Source organism: Anolis carolinensis, chromosome X (genome assembly GCF_035594765.1).
Source record: "Anolis carolinensis isolate JA03-04 chromosome X, rAnoCar3.1.pri, whole genome shotgun sequence".
Lineage (NCBI taxonomy): Eukaryota > Metazoa > Chordata > Lepidosauria > Squamata > Dactyloidae > Anolis > Anolis carolinensis.
In genome coordinates this window covers 2,027,937-2,055,553 of record NC_085847.1, presented here as the reverse complement: position 1 = coordinate 2,055,553, position 27,617 = coordinate 2,027,937, and the positions used below count along the sequence as shown (strand labels likewise).

The following is a 27,617-nucleotide window of genomic DNA, read 5'->3' as shown; positions in this document are numbered from 1 at the left end:
GATGCTTGTCTGTTCTAAAGGTGAAAAGCACATGTCTGCTTTTTAGATGAATTAGGAATCAGCTGGTTTTCCCTGTAATAGGCAGTAAGAGCACCTAAAGCTTCGGAGAGATTCTGTTCAACCATTTCAGAGTTCCCTGCTTGGGCAGTGATGGCACAATCGTCAGCATAGATGAAAAACTCTATCCCTTCTGGCAGTAGCTGATCATTTGTGTAAATGTTAAACATTGATGGAGCAAGCACGCTCCCTGAAGCAGGCCGATCTTCTGTCTTCACCATCTGCTTCCCTGATCTTGGAATTCAACAAAAAAGCTCCTGTTTTGTAGCAGATTTCCTATGAAGCGGGTGAAGTGATATTATAAGTTTTCTCAGGAGAAGGTGGTGATTTAGTGTCATAAGTTGCTGACATCTATGAAGATCTATAAAGACCCCACCTTAATCTGTTACTCCTGAATTATGAGTTTAGAATACCAGATTTGTCTATTATCTGAAACCTATTGTCTTATGCAGCTCTTATCTCCTTAGTATCATAAGTAAGTACAAGTTATAGGAGGTAAGAATGTGGCTTGAAGGCCTCTATTAAGAGCAACCCAGTGATGTCACGTTGTCTCCCTTCTCCTTTAGATCTTAACCTTTGAAACCAAGAATCCCACCGAACTGTCGGAGCGCCTGCGTTCCGTTTGTGGCAACCAGAGCAACGCCTATGCCCGCCTGCTGGAATACCGCTTGAACGCCCTGCGCGGACTCTGGAACGCCCAGCGCCAGCTTGCCTTGGAGGAACAGCATGAGCGGGAGAGCTCCGGAGACGAGGAAGCGCTGGCCTTGCTCAAGCGCCAGGGCCTGCTGCAGCAACCCGAGCAGGCGCCCTTCACCTCCCGCATGGGCCTGCTCCTGGTCTTTCCCCTCATTGAATCCCAAAGTAGAACCGACCCTTCCTTATGTAACATAACCGCAGAGGTGCTCTTGACTTGCCTTCGTGACTGCCAGCCCTTGAGCTTGACCAAGGAGCCGGTGGACTGTCTTAACGGCATTGAATCCTTGCTCTGCTCCTGGTTGGAGGAAACATCTGCCTCGGGCCAACAGATTCCACACAAGCAAAAAGAAAACGCTGCTGCCGCCCTTGTTGCCTTGGCTTGTGCAAGGTAAGAGAGACAGGGAGGAATGAGGCTTGACATTAGAGTTGAGCTTGAATCACTGTCAACGAAAAGATCGATAGTTTTCGGAGGGCCGTTTGCGTGCAAAACAGAAAGGGGAATTGAGAGACGAAAAGACCATTGAAACAAATTCAGAGATACTATTTATTTATTTTTCTGTGTCAGGAGCAACCGGAGTTGCTTCTGGAGTGAGAGAATTAGCCGTCTGCAAGGACGTTGCCCAGGGTCGCACAGATGCTTTGATGTTTTACCATCCTTGTGGGAGGCTTCTCTCATGTCCCCGCATGGAGCTGGAGCTGATAGAGGGAGCTCATCCACACTCTCCCCGGGTGGGATTCGAACCTGGCAGCCTTCAGGTCAGCAACCCAACCTTCAAGTCGCGAGGCTTTTATCCCCTAGGCCACTGGAGGCTCCATAGAGATACTATATTAACGGCGCTCCATGCAGTCATGCCGACCACATGACTTTGGAGGTATCTACGGACAACGCCGGCTCTTTGGCTTAGAAATTGAGATGAGCACCAACCCCCAGAGTCAGACATGACTGGACTTAACGTCAGGGGAAACCTTTACTTTATATAACTTGGAAAGTTACCTCCTTCTCCAGAGAGGGCCCTTAGAACTCTCTTTCCTAGCCATTGAAAGTTCCTCTCGGAGCATGATGGGAGTTGAAGTTTTTCTCCCCCGGTGTCTCGCAGACAATAAAAAGCCTGGTGGTGTCCATGCTCTGATTAGATGAGAATGGACACAACCAGTGACTACAATTCCCAAATGTTATGGTTGACATTTAAAATATTTTTTAAAAAATCAGATTGGTGAATTGTTTTGAAACTTGGCATGCCTATAGTTGAAAATGGGGTCTACAACTGAGGTTGGTTTCATGCAGATAGGCCTTCAAATGGCTGAGGATTTAGCCTTTAAAGCAGTGCTTCTCAACCTGGTGTTTTGGCCTACAATTCCCAGAAAGCCCAGCCAGTTTACCAGCTGTTAGGATTTCTGGGAGTTGAAGGCCAAAACATCTGGGGACCTACAGGTTTAGAACCACAAAGTTTCCCATTATAGCCAATGAGCTGAATCTCTCCCGAATGAGACAGAAAACACTCCTTGCCTTTCGGGTAATGTTTGGTAACAAAATAAGGGGTCAGACGAAAACAGACCCGAAAACTGCATGTCTTTTGGGCCGAATGCACTTGACTAGTTGACATGACAGCCGAAGGAGCATATAGTGCCATGTTTGTGGTGTGTGGATGGGCCCATGGGCCCTTATTCTACTTATTCTAGGCCACCCATGGACAAGTTGGCATGTTGCAGTGCCATGCTTGTGCCCACGGCAGTACTGTGAACTTGCGAGTATATGTTGTAACCAAACGTCAAGTCGTTGTGTGTGAGAACAAAGTGGTAGGCCTTGGTCATTTGGTGCCCAAAGTTATATGTAAGCGAGTTCTCCTGGCATCATCTTAAGTTTACTGACTGGTGCAAATTCTCCCTGTAACTGTTTCTGATCAGACCCAGCATCAACTTGCATCTCTTAGAAATGAGAGTTGACAAATGAAATAGCTATACAAAATGTTCATTGTAAAATTACCGTTATTTTAGAGGTTGCAAATGGGTTCGCTAACCTTTCCTAATCACAGAAATGTCAACATAATGTGTTTATGACACAAAAAGCTTCCATACAATAAGTAACAAGAATGACTGTTGCTTTTATTTGGGTGCCTGATTCCAAAACTATATTTTCCGAGAAGGCGCAACTTTGGAATCTATTGTAAAATGGGTCACTGGAGCCCTGCAAAAGTGGGCCTCCCTTTATGACGTGTAGCAGCTGGTGTCCCACTTCATTTTATTCATCTTTATATTTGTCTAAGAAAAGGCAATGTGTTCTCGCAGACTGTATAGAAACCAGTTGTTCTGGATCTTTGTTGGTTTGATGTAGTTGTCCTCTTCCCGTCTAAATTATGAGAGGGATCGTAACAGCACAGCAGCAAACAATCCTGAAATGCTGTAGCCAGCTGCAGACCTCAATTTGTGTTCGTCTCATGTACTACCAGTTGCAAGTCATGCTTCTTTTATTTAACGCCACCTCAAGATATCAAGCAAGCAGGCTTCTCCTAATTAAGTTTTCTGTGGCTTTATGGCCTGGAATTGGCTCTTCTTCTGCTTGCGAAAGATGCTCTCGGAGGGGTTGTTGGGCTTCCTTTCATTTCTTCCATGTTGGTTGAACAAGTGCTGAAGTTCCCTTTTGAGCCAGACCACCCTTGATAGTTTTACTGTTCATTTTTGGGTAACAGTAAATGTGTTTTACCATTCCCGCAAGATGTGTGGGAACGTTGGCTATGCAAGGTTCATGTATTAGGATCTCTAGTGTTGTTATTTATTCATTAAGTCGCTTCCAACTCTTCCAACTCCTGCAGTTTCTTAAGTCGCTCCTGACACAAAAAAAATAATCTTTCAAGATTTTAAACAGTCCAGATCCCGTCGTCTCCTTCTGCCTTGTTATTAGCAATGTTTCTTAAGGCCCATTCAACCTTATTTCGCAGGATGTCTGGTTCTAATTCACGCACCACACCGTCAAAGCTAACCTCGATATTATTATATTATATTATATTAGGACTAGATGTGCCCGGCCACGCGTTGCTGTGGCGAAGTATGGTGGTATGGGAAATAAAGTATTGAGGAATTGGTGGTAGTTAAGGTAAAAGTTTTCTCCTGACATTTAAGTCCATTATAAATGGGTTATATAGCTGTGTGGAAGGGACTTGAGTCTACACTGCCATATAATCCAGTTAAAATAAGATAATGTATATTTTATAGGCAGTGTGGAAGAGGCCTAAGTGAGGCCTAACTCTGCCTGTCCCCTGGGCTGAGTGGGTTGCTAGGAGACCAAGTGGGCGGAGCTTAGGCTTTTAACTGGCAGCAATTGGATAAAAACAATTATTCCTCTCCCTCTAATTAGGACTTTATTTTTCTTTTCGTTTTGTTGTATGAACGTAGAGGCATGGAAGAGGGGTTGTACTGCCAAGTTTAGTGTTTCTGGGATGTGTAGTTTTGTTGTTTTGTCCTAGGCCGAAATTTCATTACCCTTTTATATATATAGATTTCCAGTATATAACACAGTATCAATCCCAAATCGTACTAGGTTGAATTCGAGAAGGTGAAGCAGAAATTGAAATGACTGCTGAAGGTATGTCAGCAAATTCCTGGAAGCTTTTAACTGGATCAGGCATTGCTTCACCATTGACTATTTACAACAGGCATGGGCAAACTTCAGCCCTCCAGGTGCTTTGGATTTCAACTTCAGGAGTTGAAGTTCAAAACACATGGAGGGCTGAAGTTTTCCCAGTTTTCCCTGGTTTAGAAGCACCTCTTACTCTCAGTTGGTGCCTTTCAGAGTTTTCAGGGAGTAACTGCTATTTGGTCTTTTCCGTAGGGGATCGCTGAAAACATTTGTTCACACAGTCCATCTTCTGCAGAAGCAAACCGACTTGGGATCCCTGCCTGTGGCCGACGTGTTATACAGGTGGGAAAGAAGACGTTTACCACATTGCTGTCGAGCTACTTAGCTAGTTGGGAGATTCTGGGAGCTGTAGTCCAATGCATCTGGAGGGCCTCCACTTGGGAAAGGCTGCTGTAGCGTCCATAAAATGTTAAGTTTATTCTATGATTTAGTGCAGCCTTGGAAGTGGAGGGTAAACAGTGGAAAAAAGCCAAGTTTAGCCTTTATGCCTAACCAGTTAGGGACCTGTAATAAATTATTTTAATGTGAATTGCCAGGAATTTGGAAACACTATTTCTGGGATTTCAACTCCCAGATTATTCTAGCCAGTATGTCCAGCGGCTATGTTGGCTGGGGGACCCTGAGAATTATAGTGTCCAAGTGGTGCATTTTCAAATATATTTACACTTGGATTGATATCTGCTTCCAAGGTTGCTGCTGTTGGAAGGAGGACCGGGCTCTCCCTCTTGTCTGCTTGGGGGCAAACACATGGTATCCTGGGGCTTTGAGGATATGCTGCCAGCGCCTGATGCCAACCCTGGCTCCAGCTCAGAAAATAAAGGTGGGCGTTCCGTGATTTTAAACCTCCAAATATATATATATATTGGCATTAGAATTGCCTTGCTTTAAAAAAAAATGCATGCCAGATGTTGTGAGACTATCCAGCGAAATGAGCCAAGTCTCCTTCTGACAGCTTCCCTCCTCTTACAGATGCAGACTTGGGACGTTGCCTTGCAGCAGATGGACTTTACCTTTATACAACCAACTCCGTCGGCAGAGGGATAAGCAAATTAGGATCGGGGTTACATGGTACCTTACGGTAAGCCGTTGCATCAGGAAACACCCAATGATTTGATATTATCTGCATAACTAGCTTTTAAAATATAAGGCAAGGAATGATTTTGGGAGATGTGTACGAGACCATTTTTAACTCTGTGAGCAGAGTAGTGAGGCTAGCTGTTTTCAACTGTTTACACTTCCTGTGCCATCTTCGTTTTTGTACATTTTCTTGCCACTTTTTAGGCTCAAGAAAACAATTCAAAACAGAGCCACTCCTGGTTTAATTCGGTGTATAGTGTAATGTTTGGTTGCGTGGGTGTCTATACGACTGTGGGGTAATGATGCTCCATGCTTCGCATTCCTTTTGCTTGTTGATACACGGGATGTGTTGAGCCATCTTGCCTTTTCAGCAGCTTTTGACTTCCTCGATGAAATAGCAAACCCTTGATCGCTTGCTTGCAAAATTGTATTTGGTCTTGCCATATCACAGGATAGTTCAGGCGGTTGGACTAGTTTGTGATTCACTCAAGCAGTGTGGCCTTGCCCCAGCCCAGACAGTGAGCATAGAAATATCCCTTCAGTGTCCCGTATTTATTATTATTTATTTACAGTATTTATATTCTGGCCTTCTCACCTCAAAGGGAACTCAGGGCGGATCATAGAACATACATATGCGGCAAACATTCAATGCTGTTCATACACTGACAAGACAGACAATTGAACATAGATAGAGGTATATATAGGCTTTTCCCATCTTCGACATCTTTGGTTCCAGGCTGGGTGGGGGGGAGCGGGGCCTGAAGTTTCAAGTCCTGGAACTGAATGTTGTGTTTCTCCTTTAGACTCTGAAGGCCACATTCCTAAAAGGGGCCCAAAGCAGCCTTTCTGTAAGGAAGTGAATTCTAAAGAGCAATTGTCAGGTGCAGAGGTTAATGAGCCCTTAGATAGGAGACTAAACTTGCTGAAGGTCATTGCGCTCATTAGCAGAGGCCCTGATCTGTTTGTAAAGGTAAATCAAATGATTTCTTGATGGTTTATGAGACAGGGAAAGCTTTATATGAGACGGGAAAAAGATTTTAGATCAGTCTAAGCAACCTTGGAGTTTTAAGAACATCTTTCATCAAGCCTTTATCAAGGGAATTAATAGGGTAATGTTTCAAGTTAGCCAAGCTCTCGTTACTGCGTCTGGTGGTTTAACCTGCTGTGCTAAAACCCGGATCTAATGCCAGACATGAGTGGATCTTCTTTTGTTGTAGATGAAGGGAGAGATAACGCAAAGAGAGATCCTTTTGAGAGGCCAAAAAGTCCGGTTTATTATTTCAGCTGAGTCCCTGGAAGTGGAATCTCTTCCAAAAAGCAAACCAGAGAGACGATCAAGGCGTTGACTTGCCTTTTATACATTTTCAGACAAAGAACATGCTTCTACATACATCTCGTCATTAGTACGTCACTTCACATGCTTACATATATGGACATAAATATGCACAATCAGCATTTTCCTATCTTAAGTACTCTTAAAAGCGTGTAGCAAGTCACAGACACCAAAAAGAGAGATCCATCAAGAGGCCACTCTTGAACTGTCAAGCTGTACTAGGAACCAATTCACACTGGAATGTATAGAAAACTGCCCCCCCTTCTCCCAGCTTGTCCTGTCAGCTTGTGCATCCCTAAAATTTAACACAGAGAGAGTCTGATTTTGCTATATTTCACTGCTTCTAATGTGCATACAATATATGTCTAAAAATCCATATTTTTCCGTTCCTCATCACTTTGATATAGTTGTGTATTCCCTTGTGGTCCTTTATGGGTGGAGACCCAACCCCTTCCTCACGTCAACCGAGCAAAAAGGAAGCTGCTTAAAACAGAGTTCACGAATGTACATTGTGGGGGAGAACGGTCTTGTCTTTGCACACTACTTTTGCCTTGAACTCTGTTTTACATGTGAATGGGACAAATCGATCCTCAAAAGACTTGTGAAATGGGAAATGGGAGTAAAATGTTCTTTTTTCTGCTTCCCCCCCAGAGGCTTTGTGTATTGCCGCAACGAAGAGCTGGAGTCGGGCTGGGTTGCTTTCGGCAACAGCAAACTCCTCCACAGGCCTGTCTCTTTCGATAACAAACCTCAATCCCTTTTCCAAGTCATTGACCAGAATACCCTTCAGGTAAAGTGAAAAGCGGTGGTGGGGATGGGCAGGGAGGAGAGAGTGCTGCTCGTTGTTGGATCTATCAAATAATTTGAAAAATATTCTCTATGATTCTGCTTGCCTTTGGGATTTTCAAAGATGCCTTGTACTCCCGTTTGCCTTGAAGCATGAAGTAGGATCGAAATCCCGATCCTGGTTCCAATTCAATAAGTACCGTATATACTCGAGTATAAGCCCACCCGAATATAAGCCGAGGCACCTAATTTTACCACAAAAAAAACTGGGAAAACATTGACTCCAGTATAAGCCGAGGGTGGTAAATTTCAGAAATAAAAATAGATACCAATAAAATTACATTAATTGAGGCATCCGAGGTTAAATGTTTTTGAATATTTACATAAAACTGTCCAACTCTGATTAGATCATTATTCTCATCTTCTTCAGTGTAAACGCCCTTATGTATCCTTTTAATAATAATAGAGTACAATAATAAATGTAATAACAATAATAATGTCAGAGTGAAATAATAAATATATTAGTAATAATAAAAAACAGAGTAAAATAAATGTAATACAGTAGAGTCTCACTTATCCAAGCTTCTGGATTATCCAAGCTATTTTTGTAGTCAATCTTTTCAATATATCATGATATTTTAGTGCTAAATTCATAAATACAGTAATTACAATATAACATTACTGTGTATTGAACTACCTTTTCTGTCAAATTTGTTGTATAACATGATGTTTTGGTGCTTAATTTGTAAAATCATAACCTAACTTGATGTTTAATAGGCTTTTCTTTAATCTCTCCTTATTATCCAACATATTCGCTTATCCAACGTTCTGCCGGCCCGTTTAGCTTGGATAAGTGAGACTCTACTGTACCAATAAAATTACATTAATTGAGGCATCAGTAGGTTAAATGTTTTTGAATATTTACATAAAGCTCTTATTTAAGATAAAACCGTCCAACTCTGATCAAATCGTTATTAGGTAATAATACAATATAATAATAATACAATATGATAATATCAATTATATATTATATTTTACATGTAATATTACTAATAATATTTCAATATATTGATACTGTACAATATAGTAATTTATTACCAGTATTGTACTATGCTAATATAATATTGTATGTAAATTCAATTTGTAAGCCGCTCTGAGTCCCCTTTGGGGTGAGAAGGGCGGCATATAAATGTAGCAAATAAATAAATAAATAAATAAATTATTCTCAGCTTCTTCAATGTAAACGTGCTTATGTATCCTTTTAATAATAATAGAGTAAAATAATACATGTAATAATAAACAGAGTAAAATAATAGATGCAATAATAATAAGATCAGAGTGAAATAATAAATGTAATAATAATAATAATAGAGTAAAATAAATTAATACATGTAATAATAAACAGAGTAAAATAATAAATGCAATAATAATAAGATCATAGTGAAATAATAATTGTAATAATAATAATAATAATAGAGTAAAATAAATGTAATAGTAGCAACAATAATAGAGAAAAATAATAAATGTAATAATATCAATAATAATAGAGAAAAATAATAAATGTACCATATATTCTTGAGTATAAACTGACCCAAATATAAGCCCACCAGGACCCTCACCCGAGTATAAGCTTTTTCAGTCTTAAAAAAAGGGCTGAAAAACTAGGCTTATACTCGAGTATATACGGTAAATATTTTGTCCCCTGCATTTTGGAGACAATTCAGTCGCCGCCTCCCTCCGAAGGAGAGGAATTCGATACCAATAATGTTTGCTCATCAGCAAAACATGGAATGCTGGCGAAAATCTGTGACTCATGGCCTCAGTTTTAAGACTCATTGCATCAGCAAACCAAAGTGCTTAGCATGGGATACAATTGGTTGTTGTGGATCAAGATATTAGGGCATGGTTTTCGAGGAGGCGTTAGGTGTGGTGTGGTTTTATTTTGCAAATTGCTGTATACGAATTTGAAAGAAAAGTACTCCCAGGGATTGGGGCTATTTTTTTTTCTCATACTGTGCTTGAACCTTTACATAGAAATCCGAGACATAGCAATTATGCTGGCTGGAACCTGCAAGGCATTTTCAGAAAGCTTGTAATGTTTTTGCATATTTTTTCATTTCTGGTCCAGACATTTCAAATGATTCATTCCTTCAAATTTATTCATTTTGTCTCAAAAGCATTGCATTATTAAATACCTGTATATACTCAAGTATAAGCCGACCCAAATAAAAGCCGAGGCACCTAATTTTACCACAAAAAAACTGGGAAAACATTGACTCCAGTATAAGCCGAGATACCAATAAAATTACATTAATTGAGGCATCAGTAGTTTAAATGTTTTTAAATCTTTACATCAAACTGTAATTTAAGATAGGACTGTTCAACTCTGATTAAATCATTATTTTCATCTTCTTCAATGTCAATGTGCTTATGTATCCTTTTAATAATAATAGAGTGAAATAATAAATGTAATAATATAAGTAATAATAAATGCAGTAAAATAATAAATGTAATAATAAATAGGGTAAAATAATAAATATTAATAATAATAAAAATAGAGAAAAATAAATTTAAAAGTACAGTAGAGTCTCACTTATGCAACATAAACGGGCCGGCAGAATGTTGGATAAGCGAATATGTTGGATAATAAGGAGGGATTAAGGAAAAGCCTATTAAACATCAAATTAGGTTATGATTTTACCAATTAAGCACCAAAACATTATGTTATACAACAAATTTGATAGAAAAAGTAGTTCAATACGCAGTAATGCTATGTAGTAATTACTGTATTTACGACTTTAGCACCAAAATATCACGGTGTATTGAAAACATTGACTACAAAAATGTGTTGGATAATCCAGAATGTTGAATAAGCGAGTGTTAGATTAGTGAGACTCTACTGTAACAACAATAATAGAGCAAAATAATAAATGTAATAATAATAATTAATAGAGTAAAATAATAAATGTAACAATACCAATAATAATAGAGAAAAATAATAAATATACCGTATATACTTGAGTATAAGCCGACCTGAATATAAGCCCACCAGGACCCTCTCCCGAGTATAAGCCGAGGAGGGGTTTTTTTCAGTCTTAAAAAAAGGCTGAAAAACTAGGTTTATACTCAAGTATATACAGTAAGTTTAAAAACTGATAAAATAAAGGGATTGCAGGCAACTAAATAGTTTTTGACCAAAAATGAGCAACAGTGACTGCATTGTCAGTAATTTTGGGTCTGCACCCGTTTCCGCAGGATGTTATTGCGTGCAGCTACTTTGTGTTTGGTGTTCTCACAGTGTTTCCTAAATGTTAGTATACAATCTAAGGTGATATTTAGAGTGGGAAATCTTAGCCTTCCCAGTTGACTTCACAATTAAGTCGGTGGAAAGCACACACTTGTGTCTTAACAAGGTTAGGCTTCAGGTGGTTATCTTTGTAGTAGCTGGAGAGATCTTTCAGGGCTTTCGTAAGTTGGTTCTCAACTGTTTTCAAAGTCTTTTGCTTGTGTTGTTAGGCCAAGATCATCAGCGTATATCAAGCTCTTTGTAGGTGGTGGTTGTGGCCGATTGTTAGTAAACATCTTAAACAAGGTCGGTGCAAGAACATGTCAGAGTATTTGCAGTGCAGCAGTAGTTGGATGGAAGCAGTGGAGCGCAGAACGAAGAGACACTCAGAGACGTTGGTAAAACTATTTACAAAGTTTTACTGTATGCAGCAGTAATCAACACAAACAGACTTGCAGACGACAGACGAACACAGGACTGTTCTGTTCTCCAACAGAACTTGACTCGAACTCTAGGCAGACAGAACTCAACTGAAGTGAACTGAACTGATGCAATCGTTATTCACAAACACTTGTGTCTGGATACTCCTTAGTTCCAGCCACACAACAAGGTCATCATAGCTTCTTGGCAATTAACGTTTTCCACACTATGGTACATTCTGGATGCACAAATTGCATTTAAACACTATCAATACACAAATCTCACATTAATGCTGCCTTGAGGTCGACCGTTTTTTGGCCTCCTCCAGCTGCTTTTCCTGCCCTGGAGCTCTATATAGAAAGTGCAGTTTTCTAGGAGAGTCTGGATAGTTTTTGTATAATTGTAGTCCCGGGTGATATGGTAAACTTTATGCAGCAATTTCCTACGTTGCACTGTGTCAACATATAAAACCAGATAAACACTGTAAAACTGTTAATGATCCTCTCCTTCCCTCTCCCGGCAGGTCTGTCAACTGGTCCCAATGCCTGCCGACCACTTCCCCGTGGGCAGCACCATGACCACAGTCCACCTTTCCTCGGATGGGACCTACTTCTACTGGATCTGGTCACCTGCGAGCTTGAATGAGAAAACGCCCAAGGGCCACTCGGTCTTCATGGATGTCTTTGAACTCACGGTGAGTGCCATTGTAATAATAATAATAATAATAATAATAATAATAATAATTTTATTTTTATACCCCGCCCCATCTCCCCGAGGGGACTCGGGGCCGCTCACATGGGGCCAAGCCCAGGCAATAAGCAATATAAAACTCAGCAATAAAAACAAATCATAAACAAATAAAATCACATATACCAACAAACGTTCCCTGGGCAATGGAGCTGATTGTGATCAAACCAACCACGTCAAGCGAATAAGATTTTTTTCCAATTCATTTGAGAGCAGTGTCCATTTGCAAATTAATTTTCCTTCCCCATCTTGTAACAGCAGGAGCAATCTGGACACTCTGATCCCTTCTCGAGATTGGCGAGGAGATAACTCGAGTATCCTAGGCTCAAAATGACTCGGGAGTTTCAATTAATACAAAGCTTTGCCTAGCCAGGCCTGTTGTGGCCGTATGATATCAGTTTGTTTTTGAAAGCCATTGGTTACCCGTTACTTTGTTTGGTTTTAAAAAATTTTAATTAGATTATGGAAGTAGAATATAACATTTCACATTACAGAAAAAAAGGAAAAAAGATTTTAAAAATCCACATATTTATTCATACCGTTGTGTTGGAACCTGTACTCTTTCCATTTCTATAATTGTCTACTACAGTAGAGTCTCACTTATCCAACATAAACGGGCCGGCAGAATGTTGGATAAGCGAATATCTTGGATAATAAGGAGGGATTAAGGAAAAGCCTATTAAACATCAAATTAGGTTATGATTTTACAAATTAAGAACCAAAACATCATGTTATACAACAAATTTGACAGAAAAAGTAGTTCAATACGCAGTAATGCTATGTAGTAATTACTGTATTTACAAATTTAGCACCAAAATATCACGATGTTTTGAAAACATTGACTACAAACTTACGTTGGATAATCCAGAACGTTGGATAAGCAAGTGTTGAATAAGTGAGACTCTACTGTACTTCTATATATCTGTTTTTCCTCTTCTCTCTCAGAACAGTTTTACCTCTTTTTAAAATATTATTATTACTTGGCTTAGGTATCTGCCGTTGCCCGGGTTATTTGAAAAAGTCAGATTTTTCATTGTACAAAATGCATAACGTTGTGAGTGAACTACAACTCACATCTTGCCAGGTTAACCCCGAGAAACTCCATCAGTACTTAAAGTTTGTTCTGTTGGGCAAGTTTGCTCTGGATGCATCATGGGTGGGGTTGAGTGTGCTCTCTGGCTGTGGGGTGAACTACAACTCCCACTATGTTGAGTCCGTCCCCTCAAACCCCTCCAGTAGGTTGGGTTAGTCATGGGGATTCTGTATGCCACATTTGGACCAGGTCCATCATCGGTGGAGGTCACAGTTTCCCTGGTTGTGAGTTGAACTACAACTCTCAGAAAGGAAACTCAGTTCCCCCCAAACCCCTCCAGTAATCCATTTACACATATCCAAGTTTGTGTTCCAAGTTTGGTCCAGATCCATCAGTGTTTCGAGTTCACAGTGCTCTCTGGATGTAGGTGAACTACAACTCCCCCAAATCAAGGTGAATTTTCCCAAGAGACCTCAAGTACTTTTTGCTGATCATGGGGGTTCTGTATGCCAAGTTCGGTCCAATTCCATCTTTGGTGGAGTTTAGAGTATTCTTGGATTGCAGGCGAACTATACATCCCAGTCCCTACAACTCCCCCAAATCAAGGTGAATTTCCCCAAAAGACCTCTAGTATTTTTTGCTGGTCATGGGACTCTGTGCCAAGTGTGGTCTAACTCCATCTTTGGTGGAGTTCAGAGTGCTCTTGGATTGCAAGCGAACTATACATCCCAGTCCCTACAACTCCCCTAAATCAAGGTGATTTTTTTCCCAGAGACCTCAAGTACTTTTTGCTGATCATGTGGGCTCTGTGTACCAAGTTTGCTCCAGGTGGGGTTCAAAGTGCTTATTCATTGCATATGAACTATACATCCCAGTCCCTACAACTCCTGCTGCATGCAGATTGATTGGATGACTATGTCTTTTGTGGCCAAATTGGGTTTGATTTGGTCCAGTGGTTTTGTTGTTTACTCCATGGGAATTATGCACATTACATACATATATAAAATTCTATTATTATTGTAGTATATTATTATATTATTATTATATTATTCATTATTCATGACTACATTGAAACTACAACCGAGAGAAATCAGCATGGAAACTGCAAGAGGTACCATAGATTGTTGTACATGGAAATCATGGTAGTAAATAGTTTTTGATTTATTAAATACAGTTATGTATTACAATTATATATTTTTGTTATTTAAACTATATATATTGTGAAATTACGGAGTTTTTTTCTCGAAGTGACACACTACCCAAGTCATGCTAGGTTTTTTGGTGAATTTTGACACACCAAGTGCAAAAGGTTGCCCATCATTGCTCTAGTATATTCAGTTGCTGGTCAATCTTTTTAGTTATTTATTTATTTACAGCATTTATATTCCGCCCTTCTTTCTCACCCCGAAGGGGACTCAGGGCGGATCACATTACACCTATAGGCAAACATTCAATGCCTTTTAACATAGAACAAAGACAAGACAAACATAGGCTCCGAGCGGGGCTCGAACTCATGACCTCCTGGTCAGAGTGATTCATTGCAGTTAATTGTAGTTGGCTTGCTCTCCCACCTGCGCCACAGCCCTTTGTTTGCTGCGTGCCATCGAAAAGAATATGAAAGGGTTAAGGGAAACGCAATGGGTGGGATCATGCAAATTCCTCACTAATTGAGAAAGAAACACTGGGGTGCCTGTGGTGGAGGAAACACGTTAAATCTAGGATGAGTGGTTTTAATACAAGGACAATTTCAAGTGGTTACAGCTGTCGGCCTTTTCTTGTTTTCTTGGACTAGATGAAAGATGGTGTCTGTGTGGCCAACCCTCTCCAGGAGCGCATTATCCTCATGAGGAAAGAGGGCGACTCGGCCAAGAGCATCAACGAGATGCTTCTGAGCAGGCTTTCAAGATACCGGGCCTCTCCCTCAGCCACCTTGGCGGCGCTGACCGGCTCCACCATCTCCAATACTTTGAAAGAGGACCAAGCAGGTGAGGCAGGCATCCATCCCCTTGGCTTTCACCAAATTTCTTACATTTTGGGTGGGTGCTTAGTCCAAAATACAAGTATGTGTATGTGTATGTGTATTATATTAATATTGTAGTACTATTTCCCATCTACAACTCTTGGGTTCAAAAACTCTTCTGACTTAACTGTAATCACTCAGTATGATAATATTCAAAGCTTTCCCCGATCTTGCAAACTTCTCTTTCTCGAGGTTTGCAGTATGTTGAAAGGGACATTTCCTGCATAATCTTTACAAGTGTTGTCCTCATATTCCAGTTTTGTTTGGTTCCGTACCACTTCTGTTGTTGTTTTCTTTTCCCAGCTGCGAACACAAGTTGCGGCCTGCCTCTCAAAATGCTGCGGAAGACCCCGATCTACACCTGCGGGACGTATTTGGTGATGCTGGTCCCGCCCCCGGGCGGTTCTGGCAGCTCGGCCACTCGGTCGCTCTTTGGCGGGACCAGCGGATTGTCCTCCTTGAAGAGTAGGTTCTCACCAGCTTTCGTTCTCCTTTTCCCGCCGTCCTTGGTTGCCAACATGGCAACGCTCTTTGCCATTCTATTCACTTCCTAGCTATATCTGGACCCTGTTTCCAGTTCAGGGTTTAGGGTCATTTCTTATATTATTATTATTATTATTAATAATAATAATAATAATAATAATAATAATAATAATAATAATAATATTTCTCTCTCTGCCTTTTTTTGAGACTGTGCCTTTCCATGAACATTCTTTATTTTTTTGGCCAGTATTTTTGATATACAGTAGAGTCTCACTTATCCAACATAAACGGGCCGGCAGAACGTTGGCTAAGCGAATATGTTGGATAATAAGGAGAGATTAAGGAGAAGCCTATTAAACATCAAATTAGGTTATGATTTTACAAATTAAGCATCAAAGCATCATGTTATACAACAAATTTGATAGAAAAAGTAGTTCAATACGCAGTAATGCTATGTAGTAATTACTGTGTTTACGAATTTAGCACCCAAATATCACAATGTATTGAAAACATTGGCTACAAAAATGCATTGGATAATCCAGAATGTTGGATAAGTGAGTGTTGGATAAGCGAGACTCTACTGTATATATATTTTGCAGAGATATTTCTTTTGCTAAACTTTGGCCTGACTGATGAGAGAATTATTTAATCTTAAAGTATATTACTACTACTATTATTATTATTATTGACACAAAGACATTGGTTCTGATGACTTACTCCTGGGCTGCAAGGATCAGGTCTTATTTATTTATTTATTTACTACATTTATATCCCACTCTTCTCACCCCGAAGGGGACTCAGAGTGGCTTAAAAATCAAATGAACATACAAAATATTATTAGCATAGCACAATATAAGCATTAAATTACTCTATTGTACTATATCATTATATGGTAATATTATTAGTAATATTACATTTAATATATAACATATAATTAATATTATATTGTATTATTAGTAGCATAATATTGTATTCTGTTATAATGTTATTATCTGTCTCCTTGTTCAGTGTCCCATTCGTGAACCATAGCCAGGCTTTCTCCTTATCAGTTTTTCCTTCAATTTTGTCAAGGAACTGCCCATACAATGCTTTGTTGTGCCAGCTGTCAGCTCTAGTTTGTAGTGCAGTCTTCTTGCACTGATTCTTTGTCTGCTGTGCTTTGAGGAGTTTCTGATTTTTGACTTCAATCAAAGCAATTATTACTTCAATTATTATTATTATTATTATTATTATTATTATTATTATTATTATTATTGATATGGGAGTGCTCAAGAGCACGTGCAGAGTGCCTTCCTGTTATAGCCTGGTTGGCCATGCGCTGTCTCCCCACCCAAAAAGTCTCCAAAGGAGCAGGAAGCAAAAGGTGTGCTTTCCAGCTGAATTCCTACCCAAGCAGAATGTTTAAGCTCCAATTGTGCATAATAATAAGAATAATATTTGATGATGATGCAGCGTAGCTCTAAGAATATGTGAGCTGCCAAGGAATTAACTGCCTGCTCTTTGTTTCAAGTCCTGGCATCTAGTTTGGTCTACAACATCTCAGATGGGCAGTTTGCGAGCCGGGCGGATCTCATCGATGCTGCCGGAAGCTCTCTGGGACGTGGCGCTCTCGTTCCTGGTTTGGGTAAGGAATTGGATGCCGCCTGATAAGGCCAGTAATGCTTCAGGGACTCCAGATATATTCTTGGGACACACTTTAGAAGCAACTGCCCAAAGGAAGAGCAGGACAATAACATTGAGAACATTATTTATTTGCAACATTTATATCCCGCCATTCTCACCCCAAAGGGGACTCAGGGTGGCTTAAAAGTTATATATACATACAATATATTATATTGTTAGTACAGCACAATATTAGCACTATATAAGCATTATATATTATTATATTTTACTATACAATTATATTGCAATATTATTAGTAATATTACATGTAGTGCATTTTTATTATTTTATTGTATTACATCATAATATTATCAATATTATATGTATATACAATATATTATATTATTAGCATATCACAATATAAGCACTATATAAGCATTATATATTATTATATTGTACTGTACGACCATGTTGCAACATTATTAGTAATATTACATGTAGTGTATTATTATATTGTATTACATTATAATATTATCAATATTATATGTATATACAATATATTATAGTATTAGTATAGCACAATAGAAGTACTATATAAGCATTATATATTATTATATTCTACTATACGAAGTAGGGATCTATGTTTAGGGCTTTAACTTTTGCACTCAGCTCTGGATTGATGTGAACAGGTAGAGGGGTCGTGACCAACCTCAATGCATTTATGGATTTTGGTACATACAGATCCCTTTTTGATAAGAGCCCGTTCTTCTTCTTCCCCAGGTGCGTGCTACGACGCGATGAACAATATGATCTGGACCTGCTCGAATGACTATATTGACCAGTGGTGCAATCCTGGCAACCAGGCTTTCCATTATGTCTGTCAAAGGCTAGGCGTCAGCCACATCATCACGGAGCCAAAAGGTGAGTGTTGGAGGAGAGTGCTGGCTTAGATGGAGGAGGGTTTCCTTGAAGCCACATTCCCTGTAATAGGCAGTAAGAGCACCTAAAGCTTCAGAGAGCTTCTGTTCAACAATTTCAAAGCTCCCTGGAACTCAACAAAAAAAGCTCCTGTTTTGTAGATTTCCTATGAAGCGAGTGAGGTGATAATCCTTTGCAATACAGTAGAGTCTCACTTATCCAACACCCGTTTATCCAACGTTCTGGATTATCCAATGCATTTTTGTAGTCAATGTTTTCAATAAAAAAAGGTAAAGGTTTTCCCCTGACGTTAAGTCCAGTCATATCTGACTCTGGGGGTTGGTGCTCATCTCCATTTCTAAGCCGAAGAGCCGGCGTTGTCCATAGACACCTCCAAGGTCATGTGGCCATTGGCATGACTGCATGAAACGCCCTTACCTTCCCGCCGGAGCGGTACCTATTGATCTACTCACATTGGCATGTTTTCGAACTGCTAGGTTGGCAGGAAAAATCCAACGCATTTTTGTAGTCGATGTTTTCAATACATCGTGATATTTTGGTGCTAAATTCGTAAATACAGTAATTACTACATAGCATTACTGTGTATTGAACTACTTTTTTGTCAAATTTGTTGTATAACATGATGTTTTGGTGCTTAATTTGTAAAATCATAACCTAATTTGATATTTAATAGACTTTTCCTTAATTCCTCCTTATTATCCAACATATTCGCTTATCCAACATTCTGCCGGCCCGTTTATGTTGGATAAGTGAGACTCTACTGTAATAGTATAGTGGTATAGTTCAGTATAGAATTATATAATGCTAATATTGTGCTATGCTAATAATATAATATATTGTATGTACATACAGCTGCTCTGAGTCCCCTTCGGGGTGAGAAGGGTGGGATATAAATGTAGTAAATAAGGGCAGTAAATAAATAAATAATTTTAGACTTAGGCTCGGCCAAAGTCTGAAATGACTTGAAGTCACACAACAACAACAATCCTAATTAACTTGACTATTTCATTGGCCAGAAGCAGGCCCACACTTTCCATTGAAATCCTGATAGGTTTATGTTGGTTAAAATTGTTTTCATTTTTAAATATTGTATTGTTCTTTCGTTGTTGTTGCACTACAAATAAGACATGTGCAGTATGCATAGGAATTTGTATTTTTTTTTAAATGATAGTTCAGCCCCACAACAGTCTGAAGGACTGCTTCAAAAGTTTGAGGACTTTATTTATTTATTTATTTATTTATTTATTTACAGCATTTATATTCCGCCCTTCTTTCTCACCCCGAAGGGGACTCAGGGCGGATCACATTACACATACAGGCAAACATTCAATGCCTTTTAACATAGAACAAAGACAAGACAAACATAGGCTCTGAGCAGGCCTCGAACTCATGACCTCCTGGTCTGAGTGATTCATTGCAGCTGGTTACAGCTGGCTTGCTCTCCAGCCTGCGCCACAGCCCGAGACTTACAATATCATTTCATGATTTACAGTATGATTTACAGCAGGGGTCCCCAAATTAAGGCCCGGGGGCCGGATGCGGCCCTCCAAGATAATTTACCTGGCCCCCGCCCTCATTTATAATATAATATTTTTATATCAGTTTTAATAATATAATATATTGTATATACATATAATATTGATAAGAATATTATCATTTTATACAATATAATGCTAACAATAATACCATATAATAATATTAATTATATGTTATATATTACATATAATATTACAGTATAGTGGTATAGTTCAATATAGTATAATGCTAATATTGTGCTATGCTAATAATATAATATATTGTATGTACATACAGCTGCTCTGAGTTCCCTTCGGGGTGAGAAGGGTGGGATATAAATGTAGTAAATAAATGTAGTAAATGAATAAATAAATAATTTTGAACTTAGGCTCGCCCAAAGTCTGAAATGACTTGAAGACACACAACGACAACAACAACAACCCTAATTAACCTGACTATCTCATTGGGCAGAAGCAGGCCCACACTTCCTATTGAAATCCTGATAGGTTTATGTTGGTTAAAATTATTTTCATTTTTAAATATTGTATTGTTCTTTCATTGTTATTGTTGTTTTGCACTACAAATAAGATATGTGCAGTGTGCATAGGAATTTGTTCGTTTTTTTCCCCAAATGATAATTTGGCCCCTCAACAGTCTGAAGGATTGTGGACCGGCCCTCTGCTTTAAAAGTTTGAGGACCCCTGATTTACAGTATCATAACATGCTGACAGGTCTATGAAACCAGCTCTAAATCCAGATTATTTGCTTTGAACTGGATTATTTGGCAGTGTAGACTCATATAATCCAGTTCAAAGCAGATCATGTGGATGATCTGCTTTGATAATATGGCAGTGTAGAAGGGCGCAGAGAAAGTGGAGGAGAGAATAACTAATGAGGCAATGTGGGAATGGCTTAACACACCTGCCTATCTATTTCCTCAATGAGGACTATCAACTTGTACAGGATTGTGGTTGAGTTCCAACAGGAACTGTCCTTTTTATCTGGGGTGAACTTGACATTTTGGGGCTTTAATGGGAAGACCTTTTCATACAAAGCTATGTAAGTGGGGAAATTTCAGACACCTCCTGATGATTCCTTCCAACGTCTCTTCCTCTTCCAGGAGATGCCACCACCACCAACGAGGTGATCAACCAATTACTGCACCATGTTGGTGCGATGTGTATCCATCAGCTCAACCTCCTGGCGGCCAGCAACAACCTTCCCCTCACCAATTTCCTGGGCAAGCAGCACCCCATTGAGGCCCACCACCTCAGCAGCATCTGCGACATTATGGAGAAAGCCATGGTCAACGGAGACACCTGCATTATCCATTGCATCCTGGTGGTCTTCCAGGTGGGTACAAGGGGGAAAGGTTCGGTTGGAGAGGTCCCATTCCATTTCAGATGGAAAACCTGATGGTAAAAGCTGTTTGGCAGTGAGACTCACTGCCTCGGGCCATGGTGGAGTCTCCTTCTGTGGACGTTTTTAAGCAGAGGCTGGATGGCCATCTGTCGGGAGGGCTTGGATTGTATTTTTCTGCATGGCAGAATGGGATTGGACTGGATGGCCCTTGGGGTCTCTTGCAACTGTACAACTCAATAATAACTATTGTTGTTGTTGTTGTTGCTAACTAGCTAATTATTATTTTATTGTATGACACAGCAAACAAGATAGATATGCTGGATTTCGTATCACAAAATCACAAGTCCAACACTTCCCAAGTGTCTAGGACTGTGTGATGTAATTATTATTATTATTATTATTATTGCTAACTAGCTTGGCTGGATGGCCATCTGTCGGGAGGGCTTGGATTATATTTTTCTTCATGGCAGAATGGGATTGGACTGGATGGCCCTTGGGGTCTCTTGCAACTGTACAACTCAATAATAACTATTATTATTATTATTATTATTACAGTAGAGTCTCACTTATTCAAGCCTCGCTTATCCAAGCTTCTGGATTATCCAAGCCATTTTTGTAGTCAATGTTTTCAATATATTGTGATATTTTGGTGCTAAATTCATAAATACAGTATTTACAACATAACATTACTGCGTATTGAACTACTTTTTCTGTCAAATTTGTTGTATAACATGATGTGTTGGTGCTTAATTTGTAAAATCATAACCTAATTTGATGTTTAATAGGCTTTCCTTAATCCCTCCTTATTATCCAAGATATTCGCTTATCCAAGCTTCTGCCGGCCCATTTAGCTTGGATAAGTGAGACTCTACTGTATTGCTAACTAGCTTGGGTCCCCGGCATTGCCGGCCCTTGGGGTCTCTTGCAACTGTACAACTCAATAATAATAATAATAATAATAATAATAATAATAATAATTATTATTATTATTATTATTATTATTGCTAACTAGCTTGGGTCCCCAGCATTGCCGACCCTTGGGGTCTCTTGCAACTGTACAACTCAAAAATAACTATTATTATTATTATTATTATTATTATTATTATTATTATTATTGCTAACTAGCTTGGGTACCCGGCCTTGCTGGCCCTTGGGGTCTCTTGCAATTGTACAACTCATTAATAATAATAATAATTATTATTATTATTATTATTATTATTATTATTATTATTATTGCTAACTAGCTTGGGTCCCCAGCATTGCCGGCCCTTGGGGTCTCTTGCAACTGTACAACTCAAAAATAACTATTATTATTATTATTATTATTGCTAACTAGCTTGAGTCCCCAGCATTGCCTGGGTTATTTGAGGGTGAAGGAAGGAAAAGCAGAAAAATGTTTCTGTTGGACTCCTTCTCTTGGTGCCGTCTCCCTTCATTGCTTCCCACCTTGAGCTGCTCGAATCCCCCAGACTGTCTCAAGGCTGAGGATATGAATCATTGTGGGAGGCTTCTTTCAAAGAGATCTTTCAGCGTTTCTCTCTCCTCCCACCCACCCCAACGGTTGTCCTTGCAGGTGGTTTTCAAATTCTTCTTCAGCCCGCAAACCGAGAAGAATCGGGATATTGTGAGACGCTCAGGCCTCTTGCTGTGGCAGCTTTTGATGGCCCCCATGGACCAGATCAGCCCCGAAATCCAGAAGGAAGTCTGTCTGGCTATCAGGTGCGTTGTTGTTGCTATTATTATTGACACAAAGACATAGTATGACACAGCAAATGAGATATATATGCTGGATTTCCTATTACATAATCACAAAGTTGAACACTTATTATTATTAATAATAATAATTAATAATAATAATATTTATACCTTGCTTTATCTCTCCCAAGGGAGACACAAAGCAGCTATGTATCTATTACTAATATTATAATTTATTGGGTTGCTGTGAGTTTTCCGGGCTGTCTGGCCATGTTCCAGAAGCATTCCCTCCTGACGTTTTGCCCACATCTATGGCAGGCCTCCTCAGAGGTTGTGAGGTCTGTTGGAAACTAGGCAAGTGGGGTTTATATATCTGTGGAATGATGTCCAGGCTAAGAAAGCGATCTCTTGTCTGTTGGAGGCAAGTGTGAATGTTACCATTGGCCAGCTTGATTAGCATTGAATAGCCTTGCAGCTTCAAAGCCTGGCTATGCATCTTCAATTATTATTATTATTTTATTGTATGACACAGCAAACAAGATAGACATGCTGGATTTCATATCACAAAATCACAAGTCAAACACTTCCCAAGCATTTATTTATTATTGTTATTATGTGTATTTATACCCTACTTTATCTCTCCTGAAGGAGACTCAAAGCGGCTATGTATGCATGTATTTATAATAATATTATTATGTGTATTTATACCCGGCTTTATCTCTCCCAATGGAGACTCAAAGCAGCTATGTATATTATTATTATTATTATTATTATTATTATTATTATTATTATTATTTTATATTATATTATATTATTTTATTATTATTATTATATGTATTTATACCCTGCTTTATGTCTCCCGAAGGAGACTAAAAATGACTATGTATGTATTGATTATTATTATTGTTATGTGTATTTATACCCCGCTTTATCTTTCCCAAAGGAGACTCAAAGCAGCTATGTATTATTATTATTATTATTATTATTATTATTATTATTATTATTATTATTATGTGTACCTTGCTTTATCTCTCCCGAAGGAGACTCAAAGCGGCTATGTATTATTATTATTATTATTATTATTATTATTGGTATTTATACCCCACTTTCTCTCCCAAAGGAGACTCAAAGCGGCTATGTATGTATGTATTTATTATTATGCTTATTATTATTATTATTTGTATTTATACCCCGCTTTATCTCTCCCAAAGGAGACTCAAAGCGGCTATGTATGTACCCTGTTTCCCCTAAAATAAGACAGTGTCTTATATTAATTTTTGCTCCCAAACATGTGCTAGGTCTTATTTTCAGGGGATGTCTTATTTTTCCATGAAGAAGAATTCACATTTATTGTTGGACAAAGAAAAGAGAACATTTATTATATACGGTACAGAGTTGTCATCAAAAAACAACATAACCATATATCTGCTTTGAAATGGATGATATGAGTCTAAATGTATTTATTTATTTGCTGCATTTATATGCCGCCCTTCTCACCCCGAAGGGGACTCAGAGCGGCTTACAAATTAACTTTACATACAATATTATATTATTAGTACAATACTGGCAATAAATTACTATATTGTACTATATCAATATATTGTAATACTAATAGTAATATTACATGTAATAGTAATAATTACATATTACATGTAATAGTAATAATTAATATTACTATATTGTAATAGTATTGTATCATATTGCAATATAATATTATGAATACATATCATTACGTATTTTCTAATGGGAGCATTCACAAAAAACGAAATTAAAGACTGGCTGTTTCCTAAATAGTGTTACTAATTAACAAAATGATATTACCTGACACCTCAAAACAAACCATACCTTTTTCAAATAACCCGGGCACAAATAATAATAATAATAACTCTAACCATTGGAGGGCCGACTATAGTTAAAAAAAACTATGAACAAATTCCTAAGCACGCTGCACATATCTTTTTTTTAAATTTTTATTTATAATTTTCAAATACAGTGCACATTTAAAAACGGGGATAAGTGCGAAAACACAAGAACAAAAACAAAGAATATATATATATATATATATACACACACACACACACACACAGTAGAGTCTCACTTATCCAACACTCGCTTATCCAACGTTCTGGATTATCCAACGCATTTTTGTAGTCAATGTATTCAATACATCATGATATTTTGGTGCTAAATTCATAAATACAGTAATTACTACATAGCATTACTGCGTATTGAACTACTTTTTCTGTCCAATTTGTTGTATAACATGATGTTTTGGTGCTTAATTTGTAAAATCATAACCTAATTTGATGTTTATTAGGCTTTTCCTTAATCTCTCCTTATTATCCAACATATTCGCTTATCCAACGTTCTGCCGGCCCGTTTATGTTGGATAAGTGAGACTCTACTGTATATTATATTATTAGCATAGCACAATATTAGCATTATATATTACTATATTGAACTATACCACTATACTGTAATATTATTAGTAATATTATATGTAATGTAGAATATATAATCAATATTATTATATGGTATTATTATTAGTGTTATATTGTATTACGTTCTGCCGGCCCATTTACGTTGGATAAGTGAGACTCTACTGTATTATTATTATTATTATTATTATTAATATTATTGTGTGTATTTATACCCCGCTTTATCTCTCCCAAAGGAGACTCAAAGCGGCTATGTATTATTATTATTATTATTATTATTATTATGATGATGTGTATTTATACCCTGCTTTATCTCTCCCGAAGGAGACTCAAAGCGGCTATGTATGTATGTATTATTGTTATTATGTTTGTATATAATATTATTATAGACTCTTCTTGATTCTACTTGAGATTTTTTTTGTTCTCCTTTTTAGTTCTGGACTGAATATCCTGTATCCCGGTGAAGTAGAAATCAATAACTTGCTGAAACTGGTCTTGACGGAAGGTAAGCATTTTCAGAGAGGTGGAAAAGTTTGTGATCCACAAAGCTATCGATGAGATAAAACCAACAGACACCGAGTGTCCCATCCTCTCAGCAACTTCTCCTTTGCACGATCCTTTTCTAGGAGAGAGGAACAGTGGGCTGGCCCAGCTCCGGGACGTGATCATGACTAACCTGGCGGAGCAGCTTCAGAACAACCGATTTGGCGGCGAAGACGATGAGCATTACAGGTAAAGAGATGGATGAGCGGAATATTGCATGCAGTTTGCACGTGTGTGTTCTTGGCATGCCTTGGGAAGCCCTCGCCATTTATTTCCCCCTATCTTTCCTGCATTTTCAAGATTAAACGATGAACTTTTGCACTACATTCTCAAGATTGTCGTTCGCGAGTCTTGTATCTTAATCACCAAGTGCCAAACGGTATCCAGAGATGAATTTCAGAGGCTCCTCTCCACTGTGCCTGTGAGTAATGCCGCCCAGCCCTGGGCTCTTTCTCTTCTTTGGGGGGGAGGTGTCATGTGAGGGGTGGAGTGGCCATCTCTGCAAGGCTTCAGGTAGGGCTGGGTGGGGTCATTGCGGCCCAAGCAACTCCTTTTTTGCAGCGTATTAATGGTGAAACATCAGTGTTTCTATTCTCCATGGAGCCACTGGTTATCCGAGGCAGATATTTTCACATTAGTTTGATTTTATTTCACCTTGCAGTCATAAAGCTGCCTCTGTAGAACAGTGGGAACTCAAAATGGGACGTGAACGGAACCATTTTTCTTTTATAATATCTATCCCCCGCTGTATTTTCACCAAGCCCTTCTCCCAAGGAGCTGCTTCAAACCTCCTGGGTTTTAGTGGGAGTTTTTATTTTATTTTAATTCTTCTTCTTCTGGGTTGTTGTGAGTTTTCCAGGCTGTATGGCCATGTCCTAGAAGCATTCTCTCCTGATTATTTAAGTTCAATTATGTATTATTTTTTATTTTGTTTCAAAAGTTTCTTTTGAGATGGTTTTATCCACGGTTTTGATTTATAGTTGTCTGTTTTCGGCATTGGGTGTTTACCATTTTGTTACTTTTGTTGGAAACCCCCCTGAGTCCCCTCGGGGAGATAAAAAATAAAGTAGGTTAGCTAAAAGTTTTCTCCTGACATTAAGTCTAGTTGTGTCCGACTCTGGAGGTTGGTTCTCATCTCCATTTCTAAGCTGAAGAGCCGGCGTTGTCCATAGACACCTCCAAGGTCATGTGGCCATTGGCATGACTGCATGGAGCATCGTTACCTTCCCACCGGAGTGGTACCTATTGATCTACTCACATTGGCATGTTTTCAAACTGCTAGGTTGGCAGAAGCTGGGGCTAACAGCAGGAGCTCATCCCGCTCCCTGGATTTGAACCGCTAACCTTTTGGTCAGCAAGTTCAGCAGCTCAGCAATTTAATCCGCTGCGCCACCAGTGCAAAAAAATTAAAAAGAAAGTATTATAATTATTATATTATAATATGTTACAATATTATAATAGTATTATAATATATTATATTATATTATATTATAATTATTATATCCCACCCTTTTCTCTTTGCAGCAGCCTCCAGAGGTAGATTAGGCTGTCAGTTGGCAAACAGCCTAGATCAAACCGGTTTGGCTTTATTTTGAAATGAAAGGGAGATTTCTCCTTTAGTCCCATTATGCTTCCCCAGATCACATCAGACACACAGTACTGGTTTAAATGGCATTGAATAGGAGATCTCATTTCCATTCCCCTAGCACAGTGGCTTCCAACCTTTTTCTGACCAGGGACCACTCTCCAACATTAGTATCAAAAGGGTTACGAATCAGTTTTTGGTCAACTTTAGATTTGGTTTGGTTATTTGGGGCGCTGATTCAGAAAATTGCATTGGATAGACTACATCAGCTCTAGTTTAGGTCAACTTTAGGTTCTGTTTGGTTATTTGGGGTGCTGATTGAGAAAATTGCATCGGATAGACTACATCAGCTCTAGTTTTGGTCAA

The 27,617-nt window shown here is 38.7% G+C and overlaps 1 protein-coding gene across 5 annotated transcripts in view; it reads left to right on the top strand.

The window, feature by feature from the left end:
• Positions 1-27,617, top strand: part of hectd4 (HECT domain E3 ubiquitin protein ligase 4) — a 113,805-nt gene that overhangs the window by 16,012 nt on the left and 70,176 nt on the right. For all 5 annotated transcript variants that reach the window (XM_062958643.1, XM_062958641.1, XM_062958642.1 and 2 more), the window contains exons 2-16: positions 624-1,141; positions 4,580-4,669; positions 5,077-5,207; positions 5,357-5,465; positions 7,449-7,587; positions 11,813-11,983; positions 14,862-15,054; positions 15,393-15,554; positions 17,083-17,196; positions 17,955-18,095; positions 20,749-20,981; positions 22,564-22,709; positions 25,558-25,628; positions 25,750-25,855; positions 25,967-26,087. In XM_062958643.1, the coding sequence (XP_062814713.1) occupies positions 624-1,141; positions 4,580-4,669; positions 5,077-5,207; positions 5,357-5,465; positions 7,449-7,587; positions 11,813-11,983; positions 14,862-15,054; positions 15,393-15,554; positions 17,083-17,196; positions 17,955-18,095; positions 20,749-20,981; positions 22,564-22,709; positions 25,558-25,628; positions 25,750-25,855; positions 25,967-26,087 (2,445 nt within the window). The remainder of the gene's footprint in view (positions 1-623; positions 1,142-4,579; positions 4,670-5,076; positions 5,208-5,356; positions 5,466-7,448; positions 7,588-11,812; positions 11,984-14,861; positions 15,055-15,392; positions 15,555-17,082; positions 17,197-17,954; positions 18,096-20,748; positions 20,982-22,563; positions 22,710-25,557; positions 25,629-25,749; positions 25,856-25,966; positions 26,088-27,617) is intronic.